Below are 23,168 nucleotides of genomic sequence, written 5' to 3' on the forward strand. Positions count from 1 at the left end.
TAGTAGGAAAACATTCAGAGCATTAGTATATTTTCTATTTGTTCAGCACCTATGTTATGGCTGATCAGTATTATATTTCTTTATGCTTATGAAGCAAAACAAATAATGCTTTTGGAAAAAAAATCATATTTATTGATTATATTTCATTTCATTGGTACATATCACAAATTGAAATTTGATCAAGCAAGAAGAGGAACTAGAATAGAGTAACCTGCCTAGGCCTATCTCGGAGGCTTGACTACAGTCACCGCTGGGTGAATATACAAGGATCACTGAGTTTTGCTATCACCACTGCATTTTTATATTTAATACTGAACACTGCCACCATATAAATTGCTAATGAGTGAGTGAGTATGGTTTTACGCCGTTTTAGCAGTATTCCAGCTATATCACGGAGGGGGACACCAGAAATGGGCTTCACACATTGCACCATGTCGGGAATCGAACCCGGGTCTTCGGCGTGACGAGCGAACGCTTTAACCACTAGGCTACCCGACCGCCCCGAACTGACATGCAAGGATAATAATGATCCTTATACCGTTGTCCAGCAAGGCTGAATAATGAACACAGTACAGAATATTTATAGTAGGCTGAGGTTTGACAGTAACAACAATTGAATACATGAGAGGAGTGACTGAGTATGGTTTTACGCCGCTTTTAGCAATATTCCAGCAATATCACGACGGGGGACACTAGAAATGGGCTTCACACATTGTACCCATGTCGGGAATCGAACCCGGGTCTTCGGTGTAACGAGGAACGCTTTAACCACTGGGCTACCCAACCGCCCCGAACTGACATGCAAGGATAATAATGATTTCTGAAAGAGCTGCCTTTCCTCGGCTGGCGACTGGATACTTCCGTTAGTTTTTGTCACAAAATGCACAACTGCCATGGGGGCAGGGGTGGCCCAGTCGTCTACGGGGCCGCAATTCGCGTGCAAAGTTGCATCCCTTGGACACGCCAGAAACCTATGATTGTGGGTTCGAATCCCGGTTCGCCCCGATTATTTTTCTAGGTTTGTCAGCACCATACCCGTGCTCGTGGGTTTCACCGAACTGGTAAACGTCTGAGACCTGCATCACTTCGGGCTTACCTCCCACATTAAGCTGACACACCGTGATATAACTGGAATATTGTTAAGAGCGGCGTTAAACCCAACTCACTCACTCACAACTGCCATACCATTGTTTTATCCATATCTCAGATGCGACATTGAAAGACAGAAAACAAATAACACTAACTGCCTCAACCAAATAACCGTCTCAGTGATTAACATTATTGGGTCGAATCGACTAACACGTCATAACGGCGCGAGGGTACGAGCGTAAGTGATCATACATGCATTCCAAAAGATAAAAAAAATATTAAAAGTTCAGGCAGATATTCTTATATCTTCCAGGAAGTAATCTGCGTTTCTGCTAATAGTAAATAAAGTCAGAAAACATTAGTGTTTGTGATAACTGCACATCATTTAAAAAACACTGTCTGGAAACAATTATTGAACTGTTCATCAGGCCACAAATGTTATTATTCCTAAACTGATCTACACAGCTCAGATCTGCGTCAGTACATTCAGTAATTTTCGCATTTTTATGAAATTGTCTGAAAGATACAACCCAAGCATGTTTTAAAAAAAATAAAATATCTTTACTTACTTGCCCATAAATGAAATCGTTAGTGTAGATACCAATATCACCGATGTACATTAAACTACGGTTATAACGAACTCGCTTATAACGAACTGACGGATAAAACGAATTTACTTTTTGGTCCCGACTGCTTGCTGTCGTCTTGCTGTATATGTACTTATAACGAACTACGGTTATAACGAACTAAAATTAGTGGTCCCTTTGAGTTCGTTATAACCGTAGTTTACTGTACATTTATTTGGACAGAAGTTATGAACCTTAATATTCTAAAAGTCTCAACATTGCCGTCATTATAATGTTTGGCTTACCTAAATATTCGAAACATTAATAGTTCGACTCTAGTTCATTCCCTACATAGTTTTAGCTTCAAATAACAATAAAAGTTATGTTAAGTAGGGAAAATATGTAGTTTTTACGGAAACAATTCGCGATTTCAGGGTCCAAACATTAATGAACCAATATTAATCTTTAAGTAAAAAAAATCCCGAGAACTTTTCATAAATTTGAAATGACAGAGGGTCATAAACAGTGCATCGTTACGTTTCAATTTGGATACCACATCGTAACCAAAACAAACAATATGCACGCCAAAAGATTTTCGTCGAACCGAATAAAGTAACATGAAGGTGGGTGTTCCGATAAATGGCATACATTCGTTTTAAAACCTTTTTCGCAGTTTGTAATTTTACATAAGTGGCAATGTATGTTATGAGGCCCTTTCAACTGGGTAACAGCTTCTGTTTGTAACGTCCCGACCACTTAAATGTAGATTAAACTATTACAATGTTTGTATTTGTCTCGGTGGGGCGATGAGGAGGGAAATATATGTAATTAATGCACGATTTGCTTTCCCAGTAATAGAATTGGTACGTTAAAATTGCCGATGACTCACATGCTAGTAAAGGGAAATAAATGAATGTACAGATTGGTCAGTCCATGCTGTGGACAGTCCCTCCATGCTGTGAACAGTCTCTGTCAAAGGTAATTACGAAATTGATCATGCTGTTCTCATGGGTACATAAAAAGGAATAAAAATTGTAAACAAAATCTTCCGAAAACTCAAAATTTAAACTATGCTACCATGGGCCTGCCCACGGGCGAAGAGTGGCCCGTTGGCAGGCCCATGGGCGTGAATATTGTCCTTTGCTCAAAAGTCATGTTTTTCATTTGCAAATACATAAAGGTGTGTCTACAAGCATCATAACACATAATTCAACTAATTGCAACTTAATTCAACTCATCTGTGGTTTTATTAAACTATTTCGCCAATGGGCGAGAATATTTTCCAATACTTCTAAACTCATGTTTTTCTTTTGCAAATACATAAAGGTGTGTGTACAAGCATCATGATTCATGATTCTACACATAATTCAACTCATTTTAACTTAAATCAACTAATTTATGGTGTTATTAAAATATTTCGTACAAAATGTATATTTATGGCAACAGTCACAATAAATAATACGTATTCTTTCTTTTTTTCTGTAATACAGATATTTAGCGATATTAATTATGAGCATTGTGTTAGTTGTAGAATATTATTTAAATATTATTTTGAAGGAATATAGAGATTGCGTAGGCGTGTATGTGCATGGCACAGTAGCAGGAAATGAAACTTCTCTTCTATCAGGCCAAATTGACATTGTTTGCAAAGTGTTTCTTTACGAGGGATGTTAAGGTTTCTAACAGTTTCTATTTCCAGCCAGTGTGAACCTGATCTAAACCTTGACATACATGACCGGAATTACTCACGGATACCCAATACAAATATTCACATTTCAACGTTAATTTATGTTGAGAATAGAAGGACATTCTCGAGCTATTACATAAACGTCTGTGCCATATTTGTTGTAAATTGCCTTCAACAAAGTAAATACCTGTACATTGCCGGGTGATTGTGATAACAAAACATGACCGAATCCGATAGAAAATAACGTTGCTCTAATATTAGTAACCCAATTCTTCTTTCCTTGACTATCATATAAATACAACATACCGTAACACCTTTGCGTGACCCGGCATACACATTAAACGTAGCCAATATTTAAAAGCTCTCATCATTAAATTGATATGTAAAGGGATTCTGCCACATTCACCCAATACGGCGCTGACTGATGTACCTTCACAGACTATTTACACGCATATAAATGAACATAGGTGATATCTTAGAGTCAATCAATCTTTTTTTTTTTGGAGAATAAGGTTGTAAACAATTAATGCATTTTAATGGGTTGATTAGTACGATTTTAACTTGAACAGCTATGTTGCTTAAAGCTTAAAAAAACTTGTGCCCATGACTGCCTGCTGCTACAAAACAAACCTAAATATTTATACCCCTGTGTGACTTCCACAAGCAGTCCATTCAGGTACCATCTTCACTTTTACACAGCCGCCACCCTTTCTGAAAAACTGCAATTTTAGTTTACCGACATATTCCAGTCCACACAATAATTATCTAAGATAGACCATTCCTTCTGTAATCCCCTAATAGTGTCTGAAATTAAAATTAAATCATCTGCAAAGAGCAATAATTAAACTTGTATAATATCAGGTTGTAACTGTACTCCAGATAACTGCTCCTGTTCCATTGTGTGTACAATTTCATTTATGAATAATTGAAATAAGAAGGGGCTTAAAACGCAACCTTGTCTAACACATACTTTACATTGAAATTGGTTTTGACAACAGGTTATTACTTCTGACACATGACTTTACATTACCATAAATTGACTTTAACATTTTGGAATATCTTAGAGCTGACACCGTGCTTTTCAAATAATTTCCACAAATAAGAACGACGAACAGAGTCAAACGCCTTTGAAAGGTCTATGAAAGCTGCATATAACTTACGACCAGACATACCGAAATATCGTTAAATGATAGCATTAGAAATAAATAGATTGTCAATTGTCGAGTGTCCTCGTCTAAAGCCAGATTGACATTCTGTTATCTTTTCATAACATGAGGGACAATGTTTTGTAAATTTCAGGTATTCTGGGAGAATTTTGTCCATACCTGGTGGTTTAGAGTTTTTGAGGGAATTAATACTGTCAATAATTTCATAATTAGTGAGTGGTCCATCCAAGATGTCGCAGGAGATTTCCTCGCTTTCTATTATTAGTGGGTCGGTTTCGTCGTTTAAGAGATCACTATCTTTTTTAATTGTAGATCGATTAAATACTAGTAAATGATCAAAGTATTCTACCCATTCTTTTGAATCTTACTTTGCAAGAGCTTGATATTCTTCAAGAATGTCTTTGAATCAGTTCTGTCACGTTATTATCAACATATACCTTTTCGACCTATTCCACCCATCATCAATAAACATGGCTGCTGTCGTCTGAAACTTCACCCCTCAGCGTTGTCTTCCGTCTCCACCCTGAGCTACAGTTGTTTAGTTCATTATTTTGTTTAAAAATCAATTTCAATTTGTTGTCACCATTATCCTATACCATTTTATGCATGTTTACGTTGCTAACTCTTATTGCCCGTGTTTTACCCAGGCCATTCACTGATCCTCTAATTTAACTTTATTTCATTCCCTAAGCTATTTCATTCATTCATTCCTCCAGGCGGCGCGATTCGATATTTTAGATATCCGGTATCTTATAGATCAGATCTTTTTCACCGAAATGAGCCATGCGACGAATACTTGTAACATATATATGCAACATGGTGACCATTCATTATGTCACCATTATCCTATACCATTTTATGCATGTTTACGTTGCTAACTCTTATTGCCCGTGTTCCAAAGTATTATGAAACACTTTAATATTTCTGGCGCGGCCGGGCAGCCTATTGGTTAAAGCGTTCGCGCGTCATGCCGAAGACCCGGGTTCGCTTCCCAACATGGGTAGAATGTGTGAAGCCCATTTGTGGTGTCCCGCTTCTTAGTATTGCTGGAATAGTGATAAAAAGAGGCGTAAAACCTCTCTTACTCACTCACTCACTCACTTAGTTTCTCCGTCCTAATCTAACGTTACAACATTTCAGATCATTACCATCATCTAATATTCAATAGATGATCATATGAGACATATTTTATTCAGTTTTATTGTCTATGCGGTCTTAAAATTTTATAAGTCTTTAAATCTTATGTCTAGTGCATATTTTCACAAACAGGGCCGTTAATTGATATTAGGAATGTAACATTCAGTTGATTTTGCAGTTAACTTACTTACTGTTTTTTCAAATAAGAGGGCTGTATACGAAATACGTCAGTTTGTTAACGAGGTTTTTACAATTGATATTTTGAAACAGCCAGTTAAACGCCAGTTGTGACAGGGATTATGGCACGGTAGATGTAGCAGACAGATTGACAGCCGTTGTGTCGTACGTCACTAGGTTATTTGAACGGCATTGGCCTCGTTGATTTTTACTATACTTCGAGGAATTCTGTGGCAAGGGAAGGACGTAATTCAGACGCCTGTTCTTACTTAATTAAATTGGAAATTTAACGTGCGCTTTCCGACTAATGCGTGTTTCGCGCACGGGCCCACCAGGCCATTTAGTGTTTGATCGAAAAGGGGATGTCCGAAAAGGTGAGGCATCCTAGGTGCAGGTTGCTTACTTAATTTGGAGAACAAGATTCGTTTTTTGTCAATATATATCAAGGCACCAATTCATCTTTCATAAACCTTTTGTGTCTTTGTGCTTAATATATCCACAATTAACGAACATATGCAAATATACATGTATCTACAAAATATTTATACAGGCAAGGTATTTACCCACAACCACACCTGCATAACTGTTTATTCACGTTGTATTTCGAGATTTTATTCGTTAGAATGAAAGATATTCAGCCAGACGTTATGCAATTAAAGACGAATAAGCCATTTTCATCAACATACGCGCACGGGTACCTGTATATCGCACACCTAGTGTCACTTAATCGCCCAGTGTGATCGATGGAACGTATATGGAACGCAACATCCACTAAAAGCGTAGGCCTTTTACATTTTACAACAATACACCAGATGCGGCAGGCTGGGTTCTTCTGCTCTGTAGCCTCGTCTTTGTAAGTCATCATAAACAATGTAACGAATAGAGATATAAAATGGGAAATGAGAAAGAAACCAACTCAACTTTAATGCTGTGGATAATAAGAATTGGTGTACACACGCGTGAATTTATATGATAAGCTATAAATATTTGTTGAGAGGTGAGGCCGGGTTCATTAAAGATCGTTTCAATATGTACAAAAGGTAAAACTTGTAAAACCTCTATAAAGGTAACATCCAACCAAAGGCCCTTTTTAAATGGTAACGTAATGATATAATAATTGTAAAGTATATTTCACATGATACAATATACATGTACTTTGCACACAATTAGTAGTTGCTTAAAGAGACTGACCAAAACATGGGCGAAATATTTTAATAACGCCACAAATCAGTTGACTTAAGTTAAAATGCGTTGAATTATGTGTCATGATGCTTGTACACACACCTTTGTGTATTTACAAATGAAAAACATTAGTTTTGAGCAAAGGAAAATATTATCGCCCATGGGCAGGCCAATGGGCGACATAGTTTAAATTTTGAGTTTTCAAAAGATTTCTTTTTCATTTTTTCTTCCATTTTATGTATCCATGATAACAGCATGTTCATATTTGTAACTACTTTTGACAGAGACTGGTCATACCATGGAGAGTTTTTGGACAAATGGGTATCCATAATTAAAATGGAACGTGTTTTACCCATTCACTGATCCTCTAATTTAACTTTATTTCATTCCCTAAGCTATTTCATTCATTCATTCCTCCAGGCGGCGCGATTCGATATTTTAGATATCCGGTATCTTATAGATCAGATCTTTTTCACCGAAATGAGCCATGCGACGAATACTTGTAACATATATATATGCAACATGATGACCATTCATTATGTGTGGGGGGCACGGGTGGCCCAGTCGTCTAAGGCGCCGCGATTCGCTGTGCAGAGTTGCGTGCCCTGGGCACGCCAGAACTCTATGATTGTGGGTTCGAATCCCGGTTCGCCCCGATTATGTTTCTAGGTTTGTCAGCACCATACCCGTGCTCGTGGGTTTCACCGAACTGGTAAACGTCTGAGACCTGCATCACTTCAGGCTTTCCCCCCCACATTAAGCTGACACGCCGTGATATAACTGGAATATTGTTAAAAGCGGCGTTAAACCCAACTCACTCACTCACAACTGCCATACCATTGTTTTATCCATATCTCAGATGCGACATTGAAAGACAGAAAACAAATAACACTAACTGCCTCAACCAAATAACCGTCTCAGTGATTAACATTATTGGGTCGAATCGACTAACACGTCATAACGGCGCGAGGGTACGAGCGTAAGTGATCATACATGCATTCCAAAAGATAAAAAAAATTATTAAAAGTTCAGGCAGATATTCTTAAACCTAACTCACTCACTCACACTCCTCCAGAATTTAAATGGCACGTGTTGTACACAAGCGTTGGAATAACGAATGACGCATCATTAAGACAAATACGACACTTGAGAGACGGATGTAAATCTGAAGTCCTGTTTCTCCCCTGCTTTAATTTTCTCTGATAATTATCCAGTGGTAGTGGTAGTGGTAGTGGTTTCTGAGAATTATCAATTACTCATGACACGGATGTCATCTGCATGTCAACAGCAGGTCGCATTTGACGTATTGTGACGTGGGCGGAAAAACGCAATAAGGCTTGGAACTACAACAATCTGAAGTCCAGGTCCTCCCCTGCTCTAATTTCTCGAGAAATTATCAAATTCCTAATGAGTGAGCGAGTGAGGTTTTACGCCGCTTTTAGCAATATTCCAGCAATATCACGGCGGGGGACACCAGAAATGGGCTTCACACATTGTACCCATGTCGGGAAGCGAACCCGGGTCTTCGGCGTGACGAGCTAACGCTTTAACCACTGGGCCACCCGACCGCCCCCAAATTCCTAATGATCAGAGTAACCAGCACTACAACTGGCACATATGTTCATCCTCGCCATGGCAACAGCTAATTTCCCAATCTCTGCAATGTCTGTAGTCCTTACAGCGTCTATTAACAATCATTGACTTCAGATGTTCGTCATGCAAAGTGCATAAACATAAACAAATGCCTGGAGCTCACCTTGCAATATGTTTTACGGTGGAATGGGTAATACGGTGTAATGAGAATTGGCAATCGAACAAAAATATAAATCATTTTTTTAAAATTCGGTATATCCGCTGGTTGAGTGGTGTTTTGCGTCGCGCGTAAGATTTGGTCACCTCTGAAGCGTGTGTGCGTGCGTGTGTGTATATTTATATATGTATGTGAATGTCTGAGTGTGCATGTGTGTGTGTGTGTGTGCATGTGTGTGCGTGCGTGTGTGTGTGTGTGTGTGTGTGTTCAACATGGATACGCCACTCAAACACAGCCGGCCAGTCCTTGTAACATCAAGTATAATATATAGCGAATATGGGATTCGAAGGATGATCAGCAATTCGTGGCACCGATTGTACGATGGCTTGACATGTATCGGAAAACAGTAACATCGAGTGCAATTCAAGCTCAAGGTGAAACGATTGATCAACCAACTTGAAAAGTACGAAAGGGTACTACAATGTCGCCATGTAAACATTTCCTGCTTCACAAAGGCGAGGATTTCGGGAGGATTTATGTCGACCACTTGATTAACATGCGGGGCCATGCTTGAATGCATTCTTTGAGGTTTTCACCGTTTGGTGGTCGTAGATTTACCTTTAAAGTACAGCCTCACATGGTAGTTCATGTATGACGGTCACAAACACCTCGACCTACTTGCGCGGAGAACCTTGACCACTTCATGGACTGCTTTGTTGAATACGTACAAACAGTTTAGAGTGTTGGCAACAGCAACGATAAATGGGGTAGAGTTTCCAGTTTTTAAACAGGTCCTAGTCAAACAGTTGATATTGTACGTTCTGACATTTCTTGAACGCCAGCGCTCTTTCGCTGTTCTTGTACTCGCATACGTGATCATCTTGATTTGTTGGTTCATCAACGAAGAAAATGTTTTCAGTTCTATATTTAATAAACAGAGGTGAATAAAAACACCCGCGGGGCTTTCAGAACCCATGTGTTGACAACCGTAATGTTGCTTGAACATTTGGGCCGCCTCCGTGGTCTTGTGGTAGAGCGTCCGCCCGGAGAGCGGAAGGTCCGGGGTTCGATCCCCGGCCGCATCATACCAAAAGACGTTAAAAGATGGTACTTGTTGTTACCCTGTCTGGCGCTCGGCATTAAGGGGCTAAAGCAAGGACTGGTCGGCTCGGAGTATACTGTGTCTGAGTGGGGTATTCATGTTAAACTGCGGCATGGTATCTCAGTGAGCTAACACTATAAATCGGCATCAGTCCGGACTAGTACAAGAAGACACACACACGTGCATGCACGTCGCTATATAAGTGCAATAATCTTGGACGCGACGTTAAACCCAAATTCACCTCACCTTGAACATTTGGTCAACAATAGGGTGTTGCATGGTTGTGTACACCAATCGCGCTTTTGTAACTTTGTAGTGAGTGAGTTGGGTTTAACGCCGCTTTTAACAGTATTCCAGTTATATCACGGTGTCAGCTTAATGTGGGAGGAAAGCCCGAAGTGATGCGTTTTGCCACTTCGGTGAAACCCACGAGCACGGGTGTGGTGCTGACAAACCTAGAAACATAATCGGGGCGAACCGGGATTCGAACCCACAACCATAGGTTTCTGGCGTGCCTAAGGGACACAACTCTGCACAGCGAATCGCGGCGCCTTAGAAGACTGGGCCACCTGTGCCCGCTGTAACTTTGTCAACAGGAACACAATCAGATATGTTGCTGTTGTTTGGGTACACGAAGTGTAGACGTATACAACACAATACCTCTTTTCCTTATGTATTCCTTAAATGGAGCACGTTTACTAAAACGCACTCGTGTGTGAACTGGTAACCAAATACCCCCCCCCCCCCACCCACCCACCCACCCTTGACACACACACACGCACACACCCCTAACCTCACCACTCCCGACCATTTATTATCCGCCAAGGATATAACCATGGTAAGCACGCTAACTAAAGCAATAACGTAATATAGCTGAGTACTGTGAAAGAAACGTGATTAAAACTTTCATAATGTCTTAACTACCTCAACACCATGAGACGTCACACATCGCTCCCGTTCACTTCATGCATAGGTGCGCTGGGTCACATAGACTGTGTGGGATTGCTCATTTCCGACCGAGGCGCGTATCGAGACATTCATACTAACAATCCAAGATCGAATCGGACGTACAATTCTGGATACATGTGCACGATATTACAGGAAATACAGACACAGGTAGGTGAAATAATGTTACTAATAAGGATATCACGTTACTTTGACCTGGCCTGCTAAGATGACAAAATACTACGATGGCTGCGTTCGTTTATTATACCTGGAGTCGGGAGGTTGATTGGAGGTCTCAGCGAGCTCATACAACAGGTTTTGAGGCATTCAGCGCTCAGGGGCTACCTGCACTTTTCAACGTAGTTCTTGTGCTTACTGATATTACTCCAATTTCCACTTTGCTGTGCTTATTTTTATTTTTGTTTGTTTTTAAATAACACGACTTGCTTGAGTCAACAGCAGAGAATGCACTAAGGTGTGACAGGTCGTCATCTAAATATAGCAGTAAAATGATGAACCAGTTGCACTTCTGCGTTGTTGTTTAAAAGTTAGTTGACTGTTTACAAGAAACACAGTGTGATTAACCGAACGTAAGAAAGAAAGGTACAACGCTACTGTTAAGAATGGGCGAGGAATGTCATCAGATCCTGGCTTAGGAAAGATATTGTGACCCCGAAAGAGCGTCAGCGTTCTCTTAAATTATATTTCTCTTTGGGTCGAGGCATGTCGGGAGATCTCGGTTAGGTGTTTTTGAGTAGGGCAGATGTTTTAACTCAGGGTAGGCATATGCATGACTGTACGTGTACGGTGGTGTCCTGGCTTTGAGATTTAGGGTAATTGTATGTGTCGAATGAGGTTTGATCCAAAAAGGATACAAAACACTAATGGGTGGGCCCATGTAGGACGGGAGAGTGTCGATTGTGCTTCTACATTTCGTCACGGCTTTCAGTCCGTGCTTTTATGATAGTCTTTCGCCTGCGAACACTATGCGAGTTTATTCACGACATATTTTTATCGAAGCTTGGACGTCTCCTTCTGGACAATGTACCTCTCGTTGCTTTTGTCATTTTAGTATTTCTGATTAATTACTTTTTAACTTCTTAAAGTTCTTATGTCCGTTTAAGTTGTCCTATGTTCAACTAATTAATTAAAGACGCATTATACGTTATGGCTATATATTTGATATTTCATTTGGGCCCACCACAACTCTTTTCCTGATGTCTGATCTTGAATATGATCATGTTCATTACAAGAAACTATGCATGATACATAATCCCTGACACATTTATGTCAGAGGCTAAGCGTTAATCTAGTTTCAGAATAATGTGTTTGTGTCTGTGGAGTTTTGTCGGCTGCAGCCGCAAGCGTTATGTAACAAACCTCAAAGGTGGTGTTCAGGTATGTTGTTGAATTTTGTTCACACAACACGGCGTCACTGATCTTTTGTCATAATGTCGAACATCTTTACCAGGCACACATTCTGTTTGTCACGGTTAGAGGTCGTCACGTATGGCATAGATCGGGACCTACCCTTTATATGCCATTAAATAGTTACGATACAATGAAGAGGTAAGAAGTGAAATTATTCATGAGAGACTCCGTTGACCAACAAGCTTCAGGGGGAGTGTATGTGTGTGTTGGGAAGGGGGGGGGGGACCTTGTCCTCTCTCAGCCATGTGTGGAGTGCCGTAGGTTCAGTGTTAAGTGGGCCAGGCAAACATTGCCTGTAGCTTGTCACTTTGAGGGGGTTATGAATTTGCTTGGTCCTTATATTTGAGGAACACGTAGAAATACCTTAGGGATGCCAAAGGGGTAACCAGAAAATACATATAATTGCAGATATGACTGGGAAACCGTCGTATCAGATAGAACGCACTCGGGACAGATGACGTTTGATTTCCTCCTAGCCCATCTATAGTTCTCTAAATATGTACGCGCAAATTCCGGGAACGAACTGGCGTGCATCGTTGCTCATGGTATCAACCACTGGTTGCTTGAAGTATTAATTAAAGCCCCACGTGAAAAGAACTATTCCTAAAATTAAATCCCACTCACTTTAAACATATGCGATTGCTTGTGTGCCATCGTATTCATTTCATGTTTTGGGCAAATTAGTATTTCTGACCAACGACTTTTTACCTACTTTAAGTACTTTTCATCCACGTTTAGGTTTTAATATTCAACTAATTATTATTGTTAAAGACGCGTTATACGCTATGACTATGATTCACGAACGCTCAGTATATTTCCTCAGCTTAAATAATAGTTTCCAATTATTTTAACTCAGTCTAGTATACTAATGTCAGAATACCAAAAGGTGCATGAGTGAACAAGGGCGCTCAGTAGTCATCCTTTAAATATGTCTGTTAATTCTTATGCCTTTAGTTTATATAAATTCTTAAATTGTCAGGTTTGATATATCGTGTGGGCCCATCACGACCCTTCTCTACCCCGTTCTTTGGACAACCATACTGCTGTGCATACTGAGATGAGTGAAGTTGAATATGTTCATGAACATTAAAAAACTGTGCATGACACATTATCTGTAACACATTTTGTGAGGCTACTTCGGTTCTCGATGTGTGTCTTAGATATCCATGAAGAATTGATTATTTACTCCTTGTAATAAAACACTTCAGACACGACAGCATGACTATCACGATTTACTGCGACACTTTGAACAAGTATATGAATCGAATTTCTGACATTACTGCTTCTTCAGTTTCGAAGCAAATTTTTAGGTTTGATATTCCGTGTGGGCCCAACACGACGCTTCTCCTTCCCCTTCCTTTGGAAAACCATACAGCTGTGTACACTGAGATGGGTAAAGTTAAATTTGTTCACCAACATAAAAAAACTGTGCGTGACACATTATCTGAAGGGGCGGTCGGATAGCCTTGTGGTTAAAGCGTTCTCTCGTCACGTCGAAAACCCGGGTTCCGACAAGGGTACAATGTGTGAAGCCCATTTCTTGTGTCCCCACGCCGTGATATTGCTGGAATATTGCTAAAAGCGGCGTAAAAACATACTCACTCACTCACATTATCTGAAACACATGCTGTAGGCCAACTCGGTTCTCGATGTGTGTCATATGATATCCAAGAAGAATTGATATTTACTCCTTATAATAATACACTTTAGACACGATAGCATGACTATCACGATATACTGCGACACTTTGAACAAGTATATGAATCGAATTTGTGACATAACTGCTGCTTCACTGTCGAAACGCATCAGCAATAACATGGTCTCTTTATTTTGAAAATACACAATATACACTTCTCCCGAATATGTATTACTAAGGCGTCCTCCCCAAATATTTTTCCACGACCAAATCACGTCGCGCGTACCCTGGAACAAACTTATATTATGATTCACATTTAGCTTTAAATCCGACCCTCGGGTATGTCCCATCATATCATAATCTCCCCTATTTGGGCCCCTGTTCATACATATATTTGTACTCAACCATCTATTTGATAAATGACTTGCTGTCGACTCTACAATGCTGGTTTTAGAAAACATCTATTTCAAAGTCCCTGAACCATATCATTTTCCTTTCCGCCCAGCCCTTACTGTAATGCTATAGGCCTTGATTTGTTTCCGAGACTAAGCGTTAATCTGGTTTTAAAATTACGTGCTTGGTTTCTGTGAAGTCTTGTGGCCGCAGCCGCAATGGTAATGTAACAAACCGCAAAGACTACCAAGGTGGTGTTCGGGTATGTTGTTGTATTTTGTTCACACAACATGGCGTCACTGATCTTTTGTCATTTTCCTTTCCGCCCAGCCCTTACTGTAATGCTATAGCCCTTAATAAGCATGTCTATGGTTACATTCTCCACAGGTTCAGAATCCCCCTTCCCGCTCGGACTCCATTTCAAGTGGCTCCATTTAAATTGAAATGGAGTTGTATGTTTGAATCCCAAACATTTGTAATCTGTAATCTGGTTTTAGACTAATGTGTTTGGTTTCTGTGAAGTCTTGCGGCTGTAGCCGCAATGGTAATGTAACAAACCTCAAAGACTACCAAGGTGGTGTTCGGGTATGTTGTTGTATTATGTTCACACAACATGGCGTCACTGATCTTTTGTCATAATGTCGAACATCTCTACCAGGCACACATTGTGTTTGTCACGGTTAGAGGTCGTCACGCATGGCATAGATCGGACCATCTACATGATGTACGACAAAGCGGTGACCTTAAATTATAGAGGGCATTTCAGAAGTTACATTATTCATGAGAGAACCCGTTGACGAACAAGCCCCAACTGGTGGAGGAGGGTGTTGTCCTTGCCGTCTGCAGGTTCTCCTGATGACATGTACATACTATTTGGTCAATTAGCATGAAGTTGTTGTGAGTGAATGAGTTGTGTTTAACGCCGCATTGGACAGTATTCCAGTAATAACGTTGCGTGTCATCTTGATGCGGAAGGCCCGACGTGATGCAGGCCTTGGACGTTTACCACTTTGGTTAAACCCACGAGCACTGTAACAACCTTGAAACATAATCGGGTCGAACCGGGAATCGAACCCACAATAATATGTTTCTGGCGTGCCCAATGAACGTAGCAAGTCATGGTAATTAGAGCTGTGAAACAGTGATGGCGTTATGGTGGAGTTACTGCTTTGGCTTAATTTTAAACAGAATGCATCAAGCCAAACCCCGTTCTCATGCACATGTATACATATGTGTGCACATTTGCATACGAGTGTAAACATACACACGTGAGTATTCTTGTATGTCATGTGTACGCGCTGGACTCATTTGTGTATATTTACAACATAAGTAAATTAATGTCTAGAGCACGTATAAAGTGTAAATTCATACCAGTGCAACACGTGAGTATTCTTGTATGTCATGTGTACGCGTTGGACCCATTTGCGTATATTTACAACATAAGTAAATTAATGTCTAGAGCACGTCTAAAGTGTAAATTTATACCAGTACAAATTTGCGCTGCATATATTATATTGTCATGTGAACGTTTATGCCAACGCAAGAGGATGACTAATAAATATATCTGTTGATATGCCAGTACCAAAGAAATTAGCTACAGTTCTGTATTCTGAAGTTGACGTTATACTAACATCTAGTCTCTGAAATCAACATATCGTACAGAAAAAAGGTTGTTCAATTATCTTAATGAAAAATGTAGTATAACGGAGCCCAGTGACTCTCTGCATTTTCAGATACTGCATTAATCTAGACTTGCCAAACATTATAGACTTGCATGGGCTGTATTTGATATATATATATATTGGTATCAGGCTCTGTAAGACAGACTAAGAAAACAGCAATACCAACTTTTATCCGACATCTAGAGTTGGGTGGACAGTGTTTTCTTTTGGTTTCAATGGGCAAAAGAATCATGTTGGTCTCAAACGAAAAATGTTGAAAGGTAACTTAGTCCTAATTCCACTTTGATTTGGAAAAATAACCTTAAAAACATTTTCATGTTGAAAGTCATGAACAGACTAGTGAACATGTGTGCCTTACACAATTTACACACTTCATCAATAAACCTATTCAGTTTCGATGTGAAGTCGTTGTGGATTTAACACTCGTATGTATAGTTACACATGTGCACAATCACGTACGAGAGTAAATGTTGTGCATTTGAATGGGGTATTGAGTCGAGAGCTGACACTGGACACTGTGGTCCAGTTCTGTAATATAGGTATATGGACCCACAGATTCAGGTGTTTGCCGACTCAGATGTTCAATATAATTATGAGTGTGGATTAAGCATGTTCCCGCATCTATACATTTCATGATGACTTTGTGTCTAACCTGCAGTCGATTGGCACATTTTGTGGTTTCGTGACAGATCACTGCAGGAGCTACCTAGGAGCCCCGAGTGAATTAAGATCCGATGCTTGGTGAGGAATTTTCAAAGACAATTTGACTTTCCTAGTAGGTTATCACCGATACAAATGGATTATCATCCATTGTCATTGTTCTTAGCAAATGTAGAACAATCGTGGTTTCCTAAATTCTTCTACCAAGAGTTCCTTGCGATCAACCTCGAACCTCAGCTCTCCCGATCTCAAGTGGAGAAATCAGCTGAACTGATGAAAGTCATGGTATAAAATCATTTGTGACGTCATAATGAATGACGTCATTTTCAATTATTTGCAACAATGCGTTCATTGCTATTAACCTTTACGAGAAGGTAAAACAAAATACCTTCTGCTGTCTTGTGGCGGCCATCTTAGATTTGATTGCAACAACTATTTAAACTCTCCCAACGTTATTGCACTTTGATTCCAAAACTGCCTTCCACGTGAGATGCCACCTGGGTTAGATCTAACTAACCACGTATCACGCAGTGTGTCGGGGAAACTAAACATGAATGTTTATGCCCAAAGTACCCGCACAATGATCAGCTCTCCTCCTTGACATAAAGATGACCATTCCTAATTTAGCAAGGTTGAAACAAGGTAGATTTCCCTCCTACTGTGGAATTATTGTAGATGACGAACTGTGAGCATCGTGGTCAGTGGTAGTCCGTCTGGCACCAGTTTGGACTCACTGCCTGGATGTGGTGTGTTGACATAATGAACTGATATGGACTCCTCATCCCTGACAGTCGTACCAGCTTAATGCATGTTAATTATGACATATTGAGTTTAGTAAACGTTTCCCTGTTGTTGGGTACAGAGTACGTCAATGGTTACATGTGTTATCGTGTACATATTTGTCCCAATTCGTTGAAAATTCCTTACATTATTTTAAATACAATTTATCAAAACTATAGCTTATATTATAATAAAATATTCCCAACTTAATCTTATATACCCGTATATCCATTTAAAATTAGTTACCTTTATTATTCTACTTTTATTTCATTTTAATTAATTTACTTTCTATATGTTTTATATAAACTTAATATTACTTTCTACAAACAATGCATCTGGTATAATGTTTGCCTTGTGGTAATCCTTTGCCTAAGGGGGGTAATTAGAGGTGATGGGTAGGTAGACACTGACGGTGATTGAGCTACGCTCACTAGTTGACGTTGACGGGTATAGTATAAAAATAGCAGGGGATTATGTTTGGACAATGGGCATGTTGATTTTGTGCCTTATGGGTATGAATTTGGACGGCTTATTGTTTATGTAAGTAGGATGTAAAATGAAAAAGCCTGGATAACTTTTATCAAAGTAATATAAAGTTTTTATAAAACATATGGAAAATAAATTAATTAAAATGAAATAAAAGTAGAATAATAAAGGTAACTAATTTTAAATGTACAAGAATTTGGATATACGGGTATATAAGATTAAGTTGGGAATATTTTATTATATATATTGATGAATTGTATTTAAAATAATGTAAGGAATGTTCAACGAATTGGGACAAATATGTACACGATAACACATGCTTTAACACTCATTGACAAATTGCGCTCATATACACACAGACTTAAACCTATTACCCTAAGTGCTTTACCACGAAGACTGCCCTGACCAATGTGTGTAAAACCCGTCAAGGATGGTTATTGGTAACCCGAAGTCTGACCTCCGAACCGGTGTGCGCCTGATGTATTATATCCGTTGCTTTTACGGACGCGTACAGTGGACACCTACGGCATCGACCGACCAATTGGCCTTGTGAACTACATTATATCAGGCGAGGCCCACTCCTGTCAAGTTTCAGTCCACTTGTCACACTTTGAAAATGTTGTAATCAAATTACTGAATATCGCTGGGGTATACTATCTTTCATCTTCACTCTTGACGTGACATGCAAGGTGAGTATGTGGTGTGTGGTGTGTGGTGTGTGGACACAGTTATTTTAGATATCCGTTATCTTATAGATCAGATCCTTTTCACCGAAATGAGCCATGCGACGAATACTTGTAACATATATATGCAACATGATGACCATTCATTATGTGTGGGGGACACGGGTGGCCCAGTCGTCTAAGACACCGCGATTCGCTGTGCAGAGTTGCGTGCCTTGGGCACGCCAGAAACCTATGATTGTGGGTTCGAATCCCGGTTCGCCCCGATTATGTTTCTAGGTTTGTCAACACCATACCCGTGCTCGTGGGTTTCACCGAAGTGGTAAACGTCTGAGACCTGCATCACTTCGGGCTTTCCTCCCACATTAAGCTGACACGCCGCGATATAACTGGAATATTGTTAAAAGCTGCGTTATACCCAACTCACTCACTCATTATGTGTGCTTGAATACAATACGTTATCTAAGATTTAAATATATGATGATGAGTGTCCGATATGGTTCCCAGCTTTACTTTAGTGACCCCCGAACGACGAACCAACTACTCTGCATTAAGCACATGCTGTCATGAAACATGTTTTGAAAATAAAGGCTCGATACATTCTTGAAACTTGTTACCGTGTGAAACAAATCGGCTATATTACATTCTATCCAGCAAAGGGGGCGGTCGGGTAGCCTAGTGGTTAAAGCGTTCGCTCGTCACGCCGAAGACCCGGGCCCGATTCCCGACATGGGTACAATGTGTGAAGCCCATTTCTGGTGTCCTCACGCTGTGATATTGCTGGAATATTGCTAAAAGCGGCGTAAAACCATACTCACTCACTCACTATCCAGCGAAGAATGAAGGGGATATCCTGAGCAAGTGCAAAAGTACTTATAGCTGTTTCATATATTTGAACGACTCTATGTAAAGAATACACAGTCCTCCCAACATTTACACTGAGGCTTACACCATGACATACATTTATGGCAGACATTGTTAGAATACGTTCAATTATTTACCTGTCCACAAAATATTTCGACTATCGTCTGCATGCTTTTACAATCAGAGTTTTCGAATCAGGGTATTCTTTCGGCAATTATATATTACTATTCATCGGCGTCCTATACCTACAGTACATTAAACTGCTGTTATAACGAACTTAAAAGGCCTGCTGATTTTAGTTCTTTGTGACCGTAGTTCGTTCTAAGCATATATACAGCATAACTACAGCAAATAGTCGGGACCAAAAAAGTAAGTTCGTTATATCCGTCAGTTCGTTATAAGCCTGTTCGTTATAACCGTAGTTTACTGTAAATCCAGTAATGTGAGCTCCACATTGACTGCTAACATAAACATTAATCCAACATTATTCCAACATTCATCCAACATTAATCCAACAACATTAATTTAAGTACGTATACACAACCAATATCATGTGGAAGCATGCGTGAACTACATAAAGGCACATTTGTGTGCGCTTTGTATGTATGTAGGTCAGATAGTCCCTTGTAAAACTGTAATTCTACACTTTCCGTGCTACCGTGAATAGAGTTTATGGTGAAAAAATACAGCGCTTTCAGAGGTGCCTGCGCAGATGCTTTGTTCTGTTCAGCCTGAGAAGTCATTAATGATGTTATGTTATCTTATGTTTCTGTTTGACCCCGCACTCAGCACTATTCCAGCTATTTGACGGCGGTCTGTTAATAATCAAGTCTAGACCTGACAATCCTGTGACTGACATCGTGAGAATCGATCCACGCAATTGGGATACGATGACATGCATCAACCAAGTCAGCGAGCCTGACCACCCGATCCCGTTAGTCGCCTCTTACGGCAAGCACGGGTTGCTGAAGACCTATTCTACCCCGGAATCTTCACGGGTTATCAGTGATACCAGCATGATATCAACGCTGTGTTGTGCACGTACTGGCAACTTTTTAGTATCGAAATCATTCACTTTATTTTCTTATAATGTATACACATTTCCACATCTTTGTGTTAGATAATATAATGACTAAACTACGTATGTGTTAATGAATCGCCATTAAATGGTCATGATACCCGGTGATCGAAAAAAGGTGATCCTACCCTGCCCTGCCCCACCAGTGCTACCTGTCACAAACACATTATCGCCCGAAAACATACGGAAATATATGGTACTTGTCAATATAAGGAATTGCATCGGACATTATTTTTGTTACTGATGCGTCCAATCTAGAACTGTCCTCACATGTCTACCATACAACATTTTGAAAGGTGGGTGAGTAAGTAAGTTTGGCTTTACGTCATTTACAGCAATATTCCAGCAGTATCACGGCGGGGACACCAGAAATGGGCTTCACACATTGTACCCAGGTGGGGAATCGAACCCAGGCCTTCGGCGTGACGAGCGAACGCTTTAACCACAAGGCTACCCACCGCCCCGGTTACACATTAAACGCCGAGGTGCATTGTAGTCTACAAAGAGATCTGGAGTTGTGTTAAATTGTGGATGGTGTGACCACGCGTGTCAATCTCCTGTGAAAACCGAGCTGCTTCTGTTACGGGAGTACTTCTCAGGTCTTTCACCCACTCTGTCAGTAAACAGAGAATGTGACAGATCAACATCATGTTATTAAACGTACTCAGAGCCATGCTGACATTACCATGATAAACCATCACATTGTCACCATCCCCGAATGAACGCTATTCACGCTCAGGAAGAGATCCTCGGTGATAATTGTGCTCTGGTACGTACCCATTTCGTAGACATATTTACACAGTAAAGCATTGTTGTCACAATACATTCCGAAGGGCTGGAGCTACTGAAGTCAGGTTAAAAAGAAACATGGACGTCGGTAGGCTCAGCTAACAGTCTTCTTGCGCGTGTAATTTATGCTTCATGTATATATGTTTTACCCGAAGTTCTGGAGTCGTTTTGGCTTTTAGCCTTCTTGGGAACATAAGACATGTTCCTAACTTCATGTAAATAATTTGGTTGAATGGGTGACTTGAACCATATTCGAGGAGGCTACTGGAGGGGCACATGTTGTCCTGTGATCTAAGGTGCACCTATTCGCTAATAGTGTCCCTTAGTCGTGACTGGATCCGCTGATTCGGGTTTCGAATCTCAGATACGCCACGATTGATCCTTGTTTGGTCCCAACCATGCCCGCGTTGCAAAGGTTTGCCACTTTGCTGAAACGCTGTGACATAACTGGAATACTGTTCAACGAGTCTCTTTCCCAACTCACTCTCATTCAGCGAGAGCCACGTGTTCGCGCAGTTACTGCGGTTTGTTTGCGTCCATGACAATAGTAAAGGGAAAAGAGTAAAACCATCATGGATATATAATATTATCTCCTCTTATAGATGCATCTGGATAAGTGAAGGAGTGTGTGAGTGAGTGAGTTGGGTTTTACGCCGCTTTTAACAGTATTAGAGTTATATCACTGCGTGTCAGCTTAATGTGGGAGGAAAGCCTGAAGTGATGTAGGTCTCAGACGTTTACCACTTAGTTGAAACCCACGAGCACGGGTATGGTGCTGACAAACCTAGGAACATAATCGGGGCGAACCGGGATTCGAAACCACAATCATAGGTTTCTGGCGTGCCAAAGGGACGCAACTCTGCACAGCAAATCGCTGTGCCTTAGACGACTGGGCCACCCGTGCCCCCTGATAAGTGAAGGAAAGGGGCATTTAGACAGGATCAACTCGCTCAGTTGTTTCTTGTGGCATTGTAGTTTGTCCTCATAACATCAGTCTTTTCAAGTTGTGACAGTAGCAGGACATGCCTACCTTTCTCGCGAACACCTGGTGTTTTCATCGACTTTATTGATCCATTCATATAATTTTCATCCAATGGAATCGACCCGTGAATATTTCGGGATAGAATAGGTCTTCAGCAACCCATGCTTGCCGTAAAAGGCGACTATGCTTGTCGTATGAGGCGACTAACGGGATCGGGTGGTCAGGCTCGCTGACTTGGTTGATCCATGTCATCAATGCCAATTGCGTTGAGGGGCGGATAAAGCGTTCGCTCGTCACGCCGAAGACCCGGCTTCGATTCCCGACATGGGTACAATGTGTGAGATATTGCTTGAACATTACTAAAAGCGGCGTAAAACCATACTCACTCACTCACCCAATTGCGTGGATTGATGCTCATTATATTAATCATTGGATTGTCTGGTTCAGACTCGATTTTTTCAGATCGCCGTCATATAGCTGGAATATTGCTGAGTGCAGCGTTAACCAACAAACCATAATCGCCGTTGAGTCATGTAAGACAGCTCTATTGACCTAACTTTCCCATTCATACAAACCTTATCTTTTTCAGACTCAGTGAGGGAGAGTTCATTTTTCAAGAATGGGTGAAGTTCAGCTGAAACATATCAACCCTCTGGTTGCGGACAGTACAGGGAATGGTCACGACAACCCAGCTTATGTTCACACAAGTATTGACAGTCTTCCAAATGTAAGATTATTACTAAACAAAAACATATCAACCGTTCAAAAAACGTAAGATGTTCCTTTAGGTGAAGGTTGTTGCCTGTTAAGGGGACACGGATAACCAGTCGTCCCAGGGCGCCGCAATTCGCATTGTTGCGTCCAATAGGCGTGCCAGAAATCTATGATTATCCCTTTGCCCTG

General features: G+C 40.4%; 1 protein-coding gene across 1 annotated transcript in view; it reads left to right on the top strand.

Annotated features, from left to right (window-relative positions):
* The first annotated feature begins 10,706 nt into the window (after positions 1–10,706).
* LOC139464923 (solute carrier family 28 member 3-like) overlaps positions 10,707–23,168 on the top strand; it is a 31,777-nt gene continuing 19,315 nt past the window's right edge. The window contains exons 1-2 of the mRNA XM_071246524.1: positions 10,707–10,972; positions 22,855–22,992. Of these exons, the coding sequence (XP_071102625.1) occupies positions 22,885–22,992 (108 nt within the window). The 5' untranslated portion in view covers positions 10,707–10,972; positions 22,855–22,884. The remainder of the gene's footprint in view (positions 10,973–22,854; positions 22,993–23,168) is intronic.

Source organism: Haliotis cracherodii, unplaced genomic scaffold (assembly GCF_022045235.1).
Source record: "Haliotis cracherodii isolate W230 unplaced genomic scaffold, xgHalCrac1.p SCAF_17, whole genome shotgun sequence".
Lineage (NCBI taxonomy): Eukaryota > Metazoa > Mollusca > Gastropoda > Lepetellida > Haliotidae > Haliotis > Haliotis cracherodii.